Source organism: Pseudorasbora parva, chromosome 13 (genome assembly GCF_024679245.1).
Source record: "Pseudorasbora parva isolate DD20220531a chromosome 13, ASM2467924v1, whole genome shotgun sequence".
Lineage (NCBI taxonomy): Eukaryota > Metazoa > Chordata > Actinopteri > Cypriniformes > Gobionidae > Pseudorasbora > Pseudorasbora parva.
Genome location: NC_090184.1, coordinates 16,016,126 through 16,031,659, shown reverse-complemented (window position 1 = coordinate 16,031,659; position 15,534 = coordinate 16,016,126). Strand labels below are relative to the sequence as shown.

General features: G+C 36.5%; 1 protein-coding gene across 3 annotated transcripts in view; it reads right to left on the bottom strand.

Annotated features, from left to right (window-relative positions):
- The window catches only part of zgc:162200 (uncharacterized protein LOC558638 homolog), a 30,846-nt gene extending 15,566 nt beyond the window's left edge, over positions 1–15,280 (bottom strand). Inside the window, exons 1-4 of one of the 3 annotated variants that reach the window (XM_067413275.1) lie at positions 15,122–15,280; positions 7,960–8,310; positions 2,010–2,222; positions 841–993 (exon numbers count right to left, since the gene is read on the bottom strand). In XM_067413275.1, the coding sequence (XP_067269376.1) occupies positions 841–993; positions 2,010–2,222; positions 7,960–8,190 (597 nt within the window). In that variant the 5' untranslated portion in view covers positions 8,191–8,310; positions 15,122–15,280. The remainder of the gene's footprint in view (positions 1–840; positions 994–2,009; positions 2,223–7,959; positions 8,311–15,121) is intronic. The other 2 variants (XM_067413274.1, XM_067413276.1) reach the window with 2 other exon arrangements.
- Between the last annotated feature and the right edge of the window lie 254 nt (positions 15,281–15,534).

Genomic DNA, 15,534 nt, shown 5'->3' with positions numbered 1-15,534 from the left:
AAAACATACCACCACAGTGTTAACTTGTTAGGCTGGATTAGCCTGCCTTTACTGATCTAACGTCATTTAACAAATGATCACAGTAAAACACAAACAATAACCACACTCTTAACTGATGGTTAGTTCCCATTTTCATAAACAAATGACAATAAATATATATTATTTTACTAGGGTAAAAAAGGAAGCCATGTAATCCCTTTATGGCATCCTAGCCATCACTACGACACTAAATTTAAATAAAAAATTTATTCAGTGTCACGTTGCAGTGTTAATCCCAAACCTTTGCATACGATGAGATGGTGACATCACGACATGCTGTTAAATTCTTGAAAACACACATTTGAGTTAATTCACTATGAGTAGTCTAGTTATTAAAGTCAAGTCTTGAGGACAAATTATTTTGTTTATTTACTGCATGAATTCACCCTGAGCAAACCGGTTTTTAGTCCAACAGGGAAGGCGTCCTCGTGTGACTGTGAATATTTATGCGGGAAGTGAATAAGACCTTTCTCTTGTGTGTTCCCTCAAAAGGAAGGCTTTGTCAAAAATCAGCTGAGTCTGAAATGCTACAACAGAAGTGTTTGTACTGCAGTGACAGCAGCTGTGAGAAACACATTCAAAGTCATAAGACATCTCAAGTGAATATTCCACTAGGAGAGACTTATGTTCAGTAAACACAAAAAGAAAGAGCTTAGCCTCGCATTAGAGGATTACTGACATATTTATGAGAAACATAGCTGGTTACTGAATAAAACAGAGAAAACATCAACACAAACAGTACTTAAATATTAGCCTTCTCTAGACCCCCAGCAACACCACCCACAACATTTTCTCACACACCTGGTTCTCCTTAAGCACTGAGACTTGTTTCTGCAGGGAGATGTTCTCCTCTTCCAGCTCACTGTTATCCTGAAGCTGCTGCACCTCTCGAGTCTTGTACTCCTTCATCTCCTCTCTCATACGGGTCTTCTCCACCTCCAAACACTCGCACTCCTAGAGAGCAGAGAAAGTCAGTCAGGGCAAGTCCACAGAATTCAGACTGAACAGAAATAATTAGAGCTACTACACAGCAATTACATGGTGGTAGCTTTATAAAATGTTGCAGCTGTAAATCTATTCAAGGGGATGGTTTACTCAATTTAAATTTTGTAATTTAATACTCAATTTTACGTGTCTTGATTTGCACGTCCACATATTCCAAACCTTACTTTGACCAAAAAAGGTGACGTTTAGCACAATGTCCCAGTTGCACTTTCCATACAACTAACAGTGAAGACGGCCATTGACCACACCAATGGCATGACAAATAAATGGACAATAGTTGTGCAGACATTGTGAAGCTGTTTAAAATAAGGCAGAGAAGTATTATTATTATTTTTATTATTATTTTATTAAAGAACTCGCCACATTTCCTTTAGAATTAAAAAAAAATCTTAATTAAAAAAAGTGCTTGGTTATAAGCTAAAAATCATATTTTTTCCCCACAAAAAGTGTAAAAATTAAATTAATAATTCAAAAAGAAAAGAAAAAAACACCTTTTGGCCCACCGTCTTCAAATTTCTTGGCTTTGGTCAAGACTGAAGAATTTATTTCAGTGCATTACTACAAGAATGACATTTATACAACTGAGCATTTGCACACTGTAAGTGTATTGTACACGTACAATAATTCTGTTAGTAGCTCACTTGGCCTTTCTTCACTTCAAGCTGACTTTGAAATTCAACCTGGTTTTGTGTCACATGATCAGGCCTCATGAAAACAAGGACTCTTATTACCACTTTTACTTTGATCAGCTTGTAAGCCAGCAGATGGTGCATTGTTTAGCTCCATTTCAGCTCAGATTTTTTTGTAATGTTACATATAAATAGGGCCTCTTAGCATATGAACCCTATTATACAGCTCATAACTTAAAGTCAATCAGCGTTTTATTGGAATTGTGTATGTGGTTAGGAATGGTTAGGCAAATTTTAATGTAAAACCGGTCTTCTGACTGATGATGGTGTATGTACCTTCTTCAGCTGAGTGGAGAGCCCGGACAGTCTCTCGTTTTCAGACGAAACATTGGCCAGCATTACACGGGCCTGTTTAAGCTCCGTCTGCAGCTCATCCATGCGAATCTCCATTGCCGCCTCTTTAGTGGCCGACTCTTGCATGAGCCTCTCTTCTCGATTTTCCCCATCTGCGGCTGCACGCTTATGGCTGCTCACAGAGTCTGCCAGAGCCTATAAACATATACATCAATCAAACCCTCTCATCTCCATCATAACAAAGACACTGAATTACATAAGGCGTTTTTGCCAGTTCCCAACAAAAGAAGAAACAAAACAATTTAGCTGATTGACTGAATGAACAAGCGACATTGACACAATTTACGGCCCTCTGCTACTTTGCGTGAATATCTGAAATTCTTCAAATGAGAACAGCAGTTTTCAGAGCTGTTGAAAATTAAGAAGTTGTTCGTCTTATTATTTTGAGTAATTTGTTTACTTGGCTAGTCAATAAACAACAGCAACTGTAAGAGGTGGGCGAAGTGAAACCCTATACATTACATTCCAGCGTCACTGGCAACCAGAGGGTGCAATTACAATGCATTTAATGAATGCTTTTGTGCTTGGACAAATTGTGACAAACATGCCCCAGATTGTCTCACCCAGAACTGAACTGTTACCAGATGAACCAATACTGGACAGGTTACCATTAACTTAGCCACACACTTTTCTCTGAACATTATAATTTGAATCATGTGAGAACATGTGGGAAAAACATGCTTGTGCTACTCTATAATTAGTGATGAAAGGCAGAGTGAAGCAGGGGAATTGAAGCGTGCATGAGAAAGCCTGTAAGCGTCATGCAGAAGAGTTTATACCGAAAATGCTGTTTAAAAGATTTGCTTATCCACCCCAAATGACTTCCTTGCGTGAAACACAAAAGGAGACGTTAGAATATCTCAGCAGCTCTTTTCCATACAACAAAAGCAAAAGGTGATTTATAAGGCCAAGCTCTTACTGACAAAAAAATAGTTTTTATAAATATTTAGATTTTTTTTTTTAATTATCTTTTCATTTGAGTTATTTTCAGTAATTTTGTCATTCACGTGTGTATTTTTGTCAATTCGTATTGTCCATAGTTTATACACTTATTTCAGTTTTAGTTATTTTGGAAAATCAAGTTAAACTAAATAAAAATGATGCAGAAATTTATATATATATATATATATTATTTTTTTTTTTTTCCTTTTTTTTTTTTCTCCAGTAAACAAACATTATTTAATGATTTTAAAGGTATAGTTCACCCATAAATTAAAATTACCCCATAATTTACTCACCCTCCAGTCCTTTTGAGTGTATAAGACATTCTTCTTTCAGACGAATACAATTTAAGTTATATTATACTTCTGAAGTGAACTTATGGGTTTCTGTAGGGCTGGGCGATATGGCCAAAGAAAAAAAAAATCATATCATATCTTTTTTGGTTGAATGGCGAGGCACGGTATATATCCCAGGATTTACTAGGTTACTCTATTTGGATAAAAGAAAAAAAATCTGTATTTATTTTAATAATGAAACTATCATTTTATTACACATTTTATTTCACATCCTGCCCAATGATGTCCTAAAAACAATGTTGATATTGAAGGCTATAAACAAATACAGTGAATGCAATGTAGGCCATGCAATACATTATGTGCAAAATGGTATTTACAATCTTAAAAAGAAGTATAATAATTGTGTTTTTCAATTCACTAAACTAAAATATAGGTATATTAGCCTATATTTGATATAATGGTCACTTTTATTAAAAAAAATATATATATTTACTTTTAGGTTTCAAAATTCAAAATATGGCACATTTATGGTCCAATACATATTTTAGAAATATGTATAGTTTAGTCATAATTATTGCATTCCTGTTCTGTTGCACTCAATCTGTTTGACGTGGATGCACGAGGCGATGCTCATTCACGGAAGCCTGAATTATAGCGGAGATTCACTTGCAGAAGGCTCGACCTCTCCAGAGAGCAAAATGGACATATTCGCATGACTTTTTCAACATTTACAGATGGAGAATATACCTGTGAAATGTAAGTTATGCACTGAGGAAAGCACCACATTTCAAACACATTGAACACCATAAGTATTTATTTGTCTGTCAGCACAAGCAGCCTACCTCTCAGAGCATCTGACAGGACAAGCTGCTTTAAACTATACATATAACCATATTATTCATATTACCAGTAATTTTGAAGCCCTTAATAGAAAGCACGTGTCATGTTTAGAACAAATTGTATCATGCACTTTCCCTGCATCAGCTTATTCTGCCATTTACTGCCATTATAATGCTTGGATTAGACAGGACATTTTTTAATACAACTCTCTATTTGTATTTGTCTGAAAGAAGAATGTCATATTCCTAGGATGGCTTGACGGTGAGTAAATCATGAGTTTGAATCATGAATCATGAATTTTTGGGTGAACTATCCCATGAATTATAAATACCTTGCTGCACATCTTTCATATGACCTCTAAAATCTAAACAACACACAATAAAGAACCAATGACTTTTGGCATCAACACTATTTTTGTAGTCATTGTATGGAAAAAAGCTGCTTGGACATTCTGCCCCAATTCTCCTTTTATGTTTCAGGATAGAAATAAAATCGTATTGGTATGAAACAGCATGCGGAGGCGGGAGGTTGTCAGTAAATCTTCATTTGTGGCTAAACTATTGCATGAAAAAGATAATTCAATACAAATATTCATTAGTAGAATCTTAGAAGACTAAACAGGAAATGACGGCTGCATCTCTAGATGATACACTAAAAAAAAAAATTTTTTTAAATAAATAAATATATATATATATATATATATATTTGCAGTTTGGCACTAGACCCAGATCTGTTCACTCCAGTCATCTCACTCTACCACACTCACCTACTTTGCTGATTTCATGCTCTACTAATCAGACACACAAAGAGAGAAATACATGAGCCTAATCTTCTACCACAGGGAGTGGGTCTACAATGTGCCACATATATGTGAACTTCATATCTGTGACATATTAGCTGAAGTTGGCCAACTAATAATGGATATGCACATATAATGTGCTCAATATGCAGCAGACCTGTAAAACTGTAAAAGTCCAAACTCAGGGATTTTGGGCCCAGATTTATGTAGTAAATCGGTTAAGAAAGAGAGCCAAAAAGGCTCACTCATACCAGGCTTACAGCCCATTTGTTTTCCTATTTGGCCATTGACCACATAGACTGATCTGTCTGAACTATGAACAGTGCTCTATTAAAATGCTGGTATACACACAAAATGGGAACACATTAAAGGTCCCGTTCTTCGCGATCCCATCTTTCAAACTTTAGTTAGTGTGTAATGTTGCTGTTAGAGCATAAATAATACCTGTAAAATTATAAAGCTCAAAGTTCAATGCCAAGCGAGATATTTTATTTAACAGTAGTTCCCTTTCAAAGCCTACAGCTAATGGCCAGTTTGGACTACACCTCCTGCAGGAATGACGTCACTAGAACCGTTTGTTAACTAACCCTCCGCCCACAAGAACAGCAAAATAGGGGGGTGGGGGGGTGGGGTGGGGGGACTTCATAGAACAAGGAAATCATCAGGCCGTTTTTAGGACAGAGGGAACAGCGCTGTACAGATAAGTCAATTGTGTGAAAAATGTTTTTTACACGCGAAACATGAACTCGTTATATTGCACACTGTAAACATAATCAAAGCTTCGAAAACACGCGAAGAATGGGACCTTTAATACACGTCCTCAATTTTTAAAGTCAAGACACCCCTTAATTTCAAACCTTAATAACTATGCATTTCCCTCCAAATATGGCAAAAAATAAAATAAATAAAAACATTTGAAAATAAAATGGCATCTTTTTTAAATGGAGAAACACGGCAGTTTAAGTAAATAGAAATGGCCTGACAATCTGCTAAGAAGTAAAGTCCTTGGTTTGCTTTCAGCTCATATTTCACAGGAGCTCATTAAATCTAGAAAAGATTATTATCCAAAAAAAATGAGCATGCAGACCACTAGATCAAGCTCTTTGTTGGCTTGACAAATCCCCAAAGCTACAGAATTTTTTTGCCATCAGATGCAAAAATCTAAAATTACTACTGGTTACTCCCCTGGGTCCCAAAGAACTGTTTATGACGTGGTTATCATTCAATTTAAATGTCAAGTTGCTTTTTATGGATTTCTGCAGGGAAAAGCTTTGGATAATTTAGCCATCATACCCAAGCTGAGTGCTCAACCAAAAATGAAATGACAAATCCTGCATGACACTGACTAAAAGGAAAACAGGTCACTTAAGGTGAAGTGTCCTATGTCCAGACAAAACATCAAGTATACAAACTATCCAGGTATAATACCACAAGGATATGTATCACAATGCAAGAAAATGATTCTGATCATTCAATATAAGAAGGGCAAAGAGAAATCCCAGGGCTGGTTGTGTAACAGCTAAATGACAGCAATGCTTCTCAATGCTTGACTGTTACTTGGACAAAATTCTTCTATGGGAAAAAGCACTCAGTGACTCTTAGTGGTTCTGAATTGGTGAGTCATGATCCAAAATTGAGTTGCATGTCTGTTCTGATAGGGTCACAACAATAAACAAAACAAAAAACAACAAAGCTAAACTCAAAAACCAACATGGGCCTACCCATGTAATCAGACAAATTAATAGGCTTTTGAACTTTTAAAAGGAAAGAGAAAACCCATCAAATTCTATGGAATTTATGGGAAATAATTATAGTTAGATCCAAAAGATGCTACAGAACACTGTTAGCTTACTAGCTGTAAAAGATAGTGTGCTACACTAATATATTACTTCACAGGCATTACTGGCTTGTACTTTTAAATCCATTATATTATAAAGTTACAGTTTATTGATGTTCTGTGGTTTTACAATTATTTTTTAAAGATGTCACATTATTTGAAGGTGAGCTAATATGAAAATCACAGGTTAGGTGTGATATCAAAAAGAAAAGGTATAATTTCATAGATTTTTCAATAGCTTTTCATATTCAAATATGTATGAACTGAATACATGACCTAGATTATTTATTTAGCAAAAATGTCCTTTTAAATTTATACAATTTATTGTTAATTAATTAAAGGTTTGCTGTTCTAATAAAGCTCAGTTTGCTCCCTTTAAGCTCCTTATGTAATGTAAATACTATTTAAATATATAAACAAACTTTGAATATTAACTAATTATTGTCAATTCAAGTTCATCTTTATAAAATTATTCTTTAAAATGTTGTTTAAAATAAACAAGAATTTTTCCCAAGAAAACGTGAGCTTAATGGGAACAGGGGTGTGCTTAAAGGGTACAAACATGTACCCATTAAGTGCAGCCAGACCTTTTGCATTAAAGGATGTATATCTTGAATTAAATGCTTTTGTCATTAAAAATAAAATGAAATTTTATTGTGTGAGAGATTAATCTTTTATTTTTACATAATTTATTTACTCAAACCAATACCCTGTGCACTAAAATGTCTCAATGTAGATTTTGTGAGCTTAATAGGTATGTTTACCGCTATATCAACAAATGTATCTGTTCTCAAATGCAAACATGAAGTGGTTGGGATATGCCCACATCCTAAAAAAAAAAACGATAAACAAAATACGGAAGGTAATAGGAGACATGACCCAACTGTTTACAGTTAACAGGCTCACTTGCTTCAATAATAAACATGGTTTGTTTGATTACAAATGTTTTGTGCTGAAAATGATTGGCTGCTGAGAAGTCATTCAGACAAGAAATACTCACTCCTACGTCATAATAAATCATTTTAATTATTTCCAAATATTTAATTAATAATTTAATACAATAAACAATTTTGGTGGTGTTGAGTCATCACTTGATATCAAATGCAAATGGAAAAAAAGCTTCTGCCCCTCTTCTTCTATATCTTTCTCTTGACTGACCTCTCTCAGCTGTTGCATTTCCATCTTAAGGGCTTCATGTTCTTCTTCCAGCTGGCTGTGTTTGGTTTTAAGAGCAGCACTCTCCTCCAGAACGGCCAGACCGTACCGTGCAGCCTGTAACTTCTCCTCATTGGCTTCTTGGAGTTCTGCCGTCAGCCTTTCCACCTCAGCTTGAAGCCCCTCTCCTCCTGCTCCGATCTCCTCCACCTCTCCATCACCTTCCTCCAGCATCCTCTGCCCAACCTCAAGTTCTGGTCGAGAACAGACAATTCACTCCCGTCTTGTCATCCTTGAAGTCAGCAAGAAGACAAACGGACTAGGAGTTAAGGCCAGTTCACACCTGGACGATAACTATAAATGTAATGATAAATATATATTAGCATCCACTCCAATGTGGATTGCAAGAACTTGTAAGCACAGTCTGCAGTTATGTTGTCTGCCATTTCAAATGTGTGAGCTCTTTAACCTCTGGTGGATTTTTATTAGCTGTTAATGTTATTATTGTTCATCAGGTGGGAAAAAATGTCCTGAAAGTTCTTCCAATGATATTGATTGTCTGTGTTGTTATAGCTGTTGGTTAGCCTGGATGCCAGCCGAACTTAACCCCGCCCACAAAATGTTTAGGTCGGGCAGTTCGGTCTGGCCTTGCTCCATTGAGGAGTAATTATCCCCGAACAGAAACTGTTCGGACCAATGAAATCATCAATCTCATGTCAATCTTGAGTACCTATAGAGCAGGGCTATTCAAATCTTACCCTGGAGGGCCAATCCAGTGCAGAGTTTAGCTCCAACCTTAATCAAGCACACCTGAACACGCTAATCAATGTCTCCAGGATCATTAGAAAATCACAGGTTGGTGTGTTTGATTAGGGTTGGAGCTAAACTCTACAGTGCATTGGCCCTCCAGGGTAAGATTTGAATAGCCCTGCTATAGAGTATTGCATCCTTCATATCTCCAAAAAGTCTTTAGTTTTATCATATTTATAAAAGAAATATAGGAAAAAAAACGAGCGCCTGGAGGCGTATTGTGTGAGCGGAGCTAAAGAACGACGAATGCGCACAAAGCGGTGGTGTCCTCAAGCTAGAGCCCTGCACGGGCCTCAAATCTAGGCCCTAGCCCGGCCCTGGCCCGAGACGCTGAGGCCCTAGCCCGGCCCGTGTCCGACAGCTTATCAAAATTCTCGGCCCGAGTCCGACTGGAGCCCGTTTTTTTTTTTTTTTTTTTTTTACATTGTTGCGGTCATTAAAATAGTTCTGTTTTGTTTTTAATGTCAAAGTAGTTATATTTCGTTTAGTTTCTTTATTAAGTTAATTTAGAAAAATGTTTAGAGCATTTTTTTGTTTGTTAAATTAAAGTTTAAATTTTTTAAGTGACGACCAAAAGCGGCCAGCGGCCACAGTGAGTTAACCGCATATTTAATCGATTTAGTCTCTCAAATCAACTCTTGACTTGTCTTGCCTATAATAAAATCCATAAAACACTTTAAGCATCACATTAACAATTAGTTAATTTCGCCTACTATTACCACCAGAAGCCTAAAAGGCATTTTTGACGAGCTGAGGCAGGCTGATTCTGCGGCTCTCGCAAACGGAGCTAAACAATCTAAAAACAAATAATAATAAAAAAGAACATGCAGGTTGTCTTATAGCCTACCTTACACCTACGCAAAATGAATATAAATCCCATCTTCAATTCCCGGGGTATATGCTCATTTAATGGAGTTTACAGGAACGAAAGCATAAGATTAGATGCATTTTATTCAGCAGCTCATTTCAAATTCAAAGACCACATAAGAGAGCGCGACCTAAGCGCACTGGTAAGATAATTTAGTCACATTCATTTTTATTGAAGATGATTGTGTTTTTGAGCATCTAAGACTTATTTTAAGTTTAATTTACGGCCATTTGCATTGGCTTGCATTAGTCATTTGCAGCGATGCGTGTTGCAGCACCATCATATCTATCTGACTACAACATATATAGCCCATAATACATTGTGACACACATAATGACATTTTCATGTTTGAAAGTCTGTAGGTTAACATAAATGCAGATAGGCCTAATTGTAATAATAAAAAACAACATACCGGTAATTATCGATTTTGAAATATTAAGCCAGTCAATACAGAACGAAATATTCTGTAGCCTTTTGCCGTCAATATGGATATGGTATGGGCCGGCTACTGCCGACGTTGTCTTTGCTGTATCAATAGGCAATATATTTATATTTAACATGAAGTATAGGGCTTCCCTGTACATTAATAGCAGCAGACGCCCCGCGGATGACACGCAACAGAAACGCCACGCTCACACCACGCTTGCAGTGTGTCTCCGGCCTTAACTCTAGCAGCTGCGCTGAAGAAACGCGCGCTGCTGCTGCTGGCACGGACTCTGAACCTATGCTTTGAACACTGTGCGAGCCATCTTGACAGTCGCGTTAGCTATTATGGTGTCGTGTTGTTTCCACCAGCGCAGAACTCATTGTTCCTTTTAAGTGATAAAATAAATATAAAACGAAGGAGAAGCCTAAAAAAAGGCCCGAAGCCCGGCCCGCGTTTTAGGCATGACGTGAAAATTGGCCCGAAGCCCGGCCCTAGGGGCGTAAAAAAGTCGGGGCCCGTCGGGCTCGGGCATAAATGCAGGGCTTTACCTCAAGCGTGGAGAAACCCGTGGCTATCGATCCAGAATCAAATTCGGAGGCTGAAATAAATTAAACAGGAAAAACAGCAACAGCAGGACGCCCATCTCTGTGGTATGTACTGTATTTAGTGGCCTGTCAACATTTGTGTGTGTTTACTCGCAGTTTATGAGGACATGATTCGGTTTATGGACTATTGTATGCGACTAAACCTTAGCAGTAGCAAGCAAAACGGTTTTGCATGTCAGACTAGTGTAACGTTATACAAAGAACAACAATGGAGTAACCGCTTTTGAATGACGAAGCACACGATCGTGTTGTTTACTGATGTTTACTCACGCGACGATAGCCAACAGCTTAGACATTTGAAGCAGTTTGAGGGCTTGTGAATCAAAATCGGATAGAATTGGAACATCTGAATCGATACCCAGCCCTAGTAAATGCTACAGTTAACAGACTGTAAGTCCCATTTGTTAACTAGGTTGTATTAGCTTATTTAGCTCGCTTACATGAACTAAATGCATTATGCAATATACACTCACCTAAAGGATTATTAGGAAGACCTGTTCAATTTCTCATTAATGCAATTATCTAATCAACTAATTACATGGCAGTTGCTTCAATGCAATTAGGGTTGTGGTCCTGATCAAGACAATCTCCTGAACTCCAAACTGAATGTCAGAAAGGTGATTAAAGCAATTTTGAGCATTGCCTGGTTGTTGGTGCCCGATGGGCCGGTCTGAGTATTTCACAATCTGCTCAGTTACTGGGATTGTCACACACAACCATTTCTAGGGTTTACACAGAATGGTGTGAAAACGGAAAAAAATCCAGTATGCAGCAGTCCTGGGGGCAAAAATGCCTTGTTGATGATAGAGGTCGGAGGAGAATGGGTCGACTGATTCAAGCTGATAGTAGGGCTGGGCGATAAATCGATTTTATCGATTAATTCGAGTTTGTAGTTTCATGTCGATTTTTGTGAATGAAAATCGGTTTTCTCTCAAATCCGCCGATGCTCCCTCTGGGCTCCCGCAATAGCTCAGCCCTCCCCGCGCGTTTGCCAGTGCCACAGAGATACACAAACAACAAGGATAGCGTTTAACAACATACAGTGTCATTGGTTCAGTTTTTCACAGAACTATTAACAATAACTTGCTGTAAAGTGTGTTTGAAGTCTGAACGGAACTGCACTCATTTGAGCTGCGTGGACAACGAACGCAGCGCGAGCTCATACACGGGCCGATCTCGTGACAGACACGATACACAGCGCTAAAGATCCAGTGAGAGAGCGTTTAAATTCACCACAGAATTAATAACATCGCTGCTGTGATCTAGTGGAAGCGTTCGGTGCAGAATTCTGTTATTAACCACAGATATCAGATCAAAGCTTGACGTGGAGACGACATGAGCGAAGGTCAGGGGTTTCAGTCACAAATCACCAACATTCACCATGATTTACTGTAGTAAAACCACATGGATTTAATGTTGTTGTCATTATTTATCTCCTGTACAACCTTTTGAGATTGAAATTCAAGCACTTTCCAATGGTTTCGTACACTTATTTGTACACGTACTGCACTTATTTCCAGCACTTCAAAGCTCTAAATATCCAAAATATGCTATTTTTAATGTGATGGTTTGTAAAACTAAAAGTTTAAAGGGGTCTTGTGAAAGAAATAGTCTTTTAGTTTATTTTTTTAATGTTTAATCCATTTTGTGGCAAACAAGCATTTTTTATTAAAAAAAGATATGCCGTGCCCACCACTATAACCAGCAGAAGAGCACTTATTGATTTATTAGCCATTTCCACTCCCTAATATATGGAGAAAAGTACGAAGTCACCAAGTCTCATGAAAAACTAAATTACACAGAAAGCAAGTAAAGAGCTCATTTAATAATAACTGAAGCTGTCGGTCAATTTAGTGTGAGACTATTGAAGAACAATGGTAATCTATATTAAATAATATCATTAGCATATTATTAAATAGCATAACATTAAAATTTTTCCAATACTTTTTTTTTTTGCACATTACTGTTGTTAATAAAAGTTAATTTGATCTGCATATCAATTAATAAACCTTTGATATGTATACTGTATATTGCAAAAAATATGGTGCCCATTTATATTGTGGAATGGTCTGGGTTATTCACATGCTGAAAGTTTTGCACCCCAGGTAGGCACTCTACCAAGCTGCAAATATTTTACCTAAACAAAATAAAGTTAAAACTTGTTTTGAACAATTTATTTGTCATGCAGATTAATTTTAAGTAGGAAGAAAAAAGAAAAAAAAAGAAAAAAAAAAAGAAAAAAAATCGATTAAAATCGTAAATCAAATTTTTGGCAAAAAATCTATGATTTTTTTGTGGCCATATCGCCCAGCCCTAGCAATTTGCACTCAGTATTGGTAAAATCCACTGTCTGTCGGCCTCTAATTTTAACCCAAAATTCTTACATATTGTGCCTTTACGTTTTTTAAAAAAAAAAAGTATATTTAATGCTCAACAAAACTGCATTTATTTTGATCAAAAATACAGTAAAAACAGTAATACTGTAAATTTTATGTTTTTGAAAGTCTCACCAAGGTGATACCCCAAAATTGTAAATGGTAATGTAAGATTGCTGAATAATTATTTTTTTAATTCTATGATGCATTAAATGTGTCAAAAAGAAAGTAAAGACATTTTAAATACTGCTCCAAAAATGGGTTTAATAAAATGCTGTTTGTTGATGTTTCTATTTATCAAAGAATCCTGAAAAAATAAGCAGCAAAAACAGTTTTTGACATTGATTAAAAAAACATTAATAACTGAGTATTAGAATAATTTCTGAAGAATCATGTGACACTAAAGGGAGGAGTAAAGATGCTGTAAATTCAGCTGTCATCACAAGAAGAAACTACATTATACAAATATATTCAAAATTAAATAAGAAACAATAGAATTAGAATAGAAATTAACTAATTATTATTTTAAAATTGTATTGTTTTACTCTATTTTGATCAACTAAATGAACAGCATTGGTGACCAGAAGATACTTCTTTCAAAAACATTTTCAAAGGTAATTATTCAGAACTTTCAAATTGTAGTGAATTATATTATTGTCCTTTATGGAAACAGGCCTTTCATGTGATTGTTTACATTTGTGTTTATATATATGTTACATTTTTGTTGATTTTAACTTAATCTTAATTACTCAAAATACTTTATTTTATTGTTCCTCCCTTTAAAGCACTTTGAGACTTTCTTTAAAATGAAAAGTGCTTTATAAATTAAATGTATTATTATTAAAATGTATAATTGTTCCTCTTGTCTAAGCTGCTCTTGATTCCCATCTACTTGTATTATATTGAAAAAGAGCAGCTTTGACATTCTGCTAAACATCTGTGGAGTGCCACAGAAGGAAGTAGTATGGGTTTGGAACAGTATAATAACAGCTAAATCATTTTTGGGTGAACTATTACTTTCACATTCAGACAAAGAATGTGTATTAAATATTACTATCAGTCCTAAAGTAATGAACCAATAAGCTTCTTCAAAACAAACTGTACAGCTCAAAGACCTCAGATTTAACATTATCATGAGATTATCAAAGCTGTTAATCTGACATTCAATGAATCTGTTTCCCATCAGACCAGCAGGACACAACCGAATGAGCTTTAACGTTACTCTAGCAGCTTAAAAGACTTTTACACTTTCACTCTATAAAGCTATACGTCCATCTAATGGCATGATGGTTTAACATGGATTACTGAACGGACAGCTCACACAAACCTGAGATTACGTCATTGTTTACTAAACCTCATGCTATTCCAAACCCGCATAACTTTTGCAGCGGAACACACAAGGATAATAGTCTGAGTCATCATTCGCTTCAATGGTGGCAGAATTGTCATTTTGGGGTGAACTGTCCCTTTAACATCATCCAATATGTCTGTGTAAACCACCGAGCATTTTAAAACACTGACAGTTCTTCCTTCCTCATATATTAACACAAACAGTGCCGATTTTTTGGTTTTAGGCTGGGGGGTTTTCTGCCAAAAAAACATTCATATTTTGGTGGCTTATTGATATTTTTAGTTCAGGAAGTGACAAATTGTTAATGTACGTTACGTTATTACACTTCATTGCGAATTGGGATGGTCAGGCTACGAAAGCTAATGGTTAGTAATATGTTGGTTCCTAAACATTTTATTTGTATACAAGGTGACTTTAAATTTGTCAAAACATTTGTATGAAGTTAGATAACGTTAGTTTGTGAATAGTTTGCTGTAGCCACGGTGCTAACATATGAAGGGTTACAATTTTCTAGGATTTAGCTTGAGGTTACAAAACACTCTTTCTTGTCATTATGAACGTAGCAGATGTTGTCTAAAATGTCCAACTGTCCATTTGAAAGTAACGTTAACGTTAATGTTATCTGTATAAACTCAATACATCCGCTTTATTTGCTACAAGGTTAGCTAAGGAGAAATTGTCAGCTGGCGCTGGCTAACGATAAGAATGTCGCTTTTAATCGTCTCTTACCTTGAGATTTGGTTGGCAGAATTATGCAGTAAACGGATGAAACATGAATTTGAGCTCGAAGGAGATCAGCCCTTTCCTTGCTTGCGCGCGCTCCAGAAGTCAGCCGTTTGAATGAATGCACGCGCACAACTCTGAAGAGTCAGGTCAACAGCCAATGACGCGCGTCCACTTCCGCCACACTCTGTGCGGTGCGCACGCTCGCGCAGCTTCAGCGAACATGTTACAGCCACACAGCGGATGTGGTTCTGTCTATGAATAAACACAAGATAAAGTTGTCACGCATGATAAAAACGTGAAAGTTTCTTATTTGATGTCTTAAAGTCACAAAGGCATCCAACAAAATTAGCCTATAGCAATACATCTACCTACCACTGGTAGGCTATGAAACAGCACTGACCAGTTGTTTCTTCCAA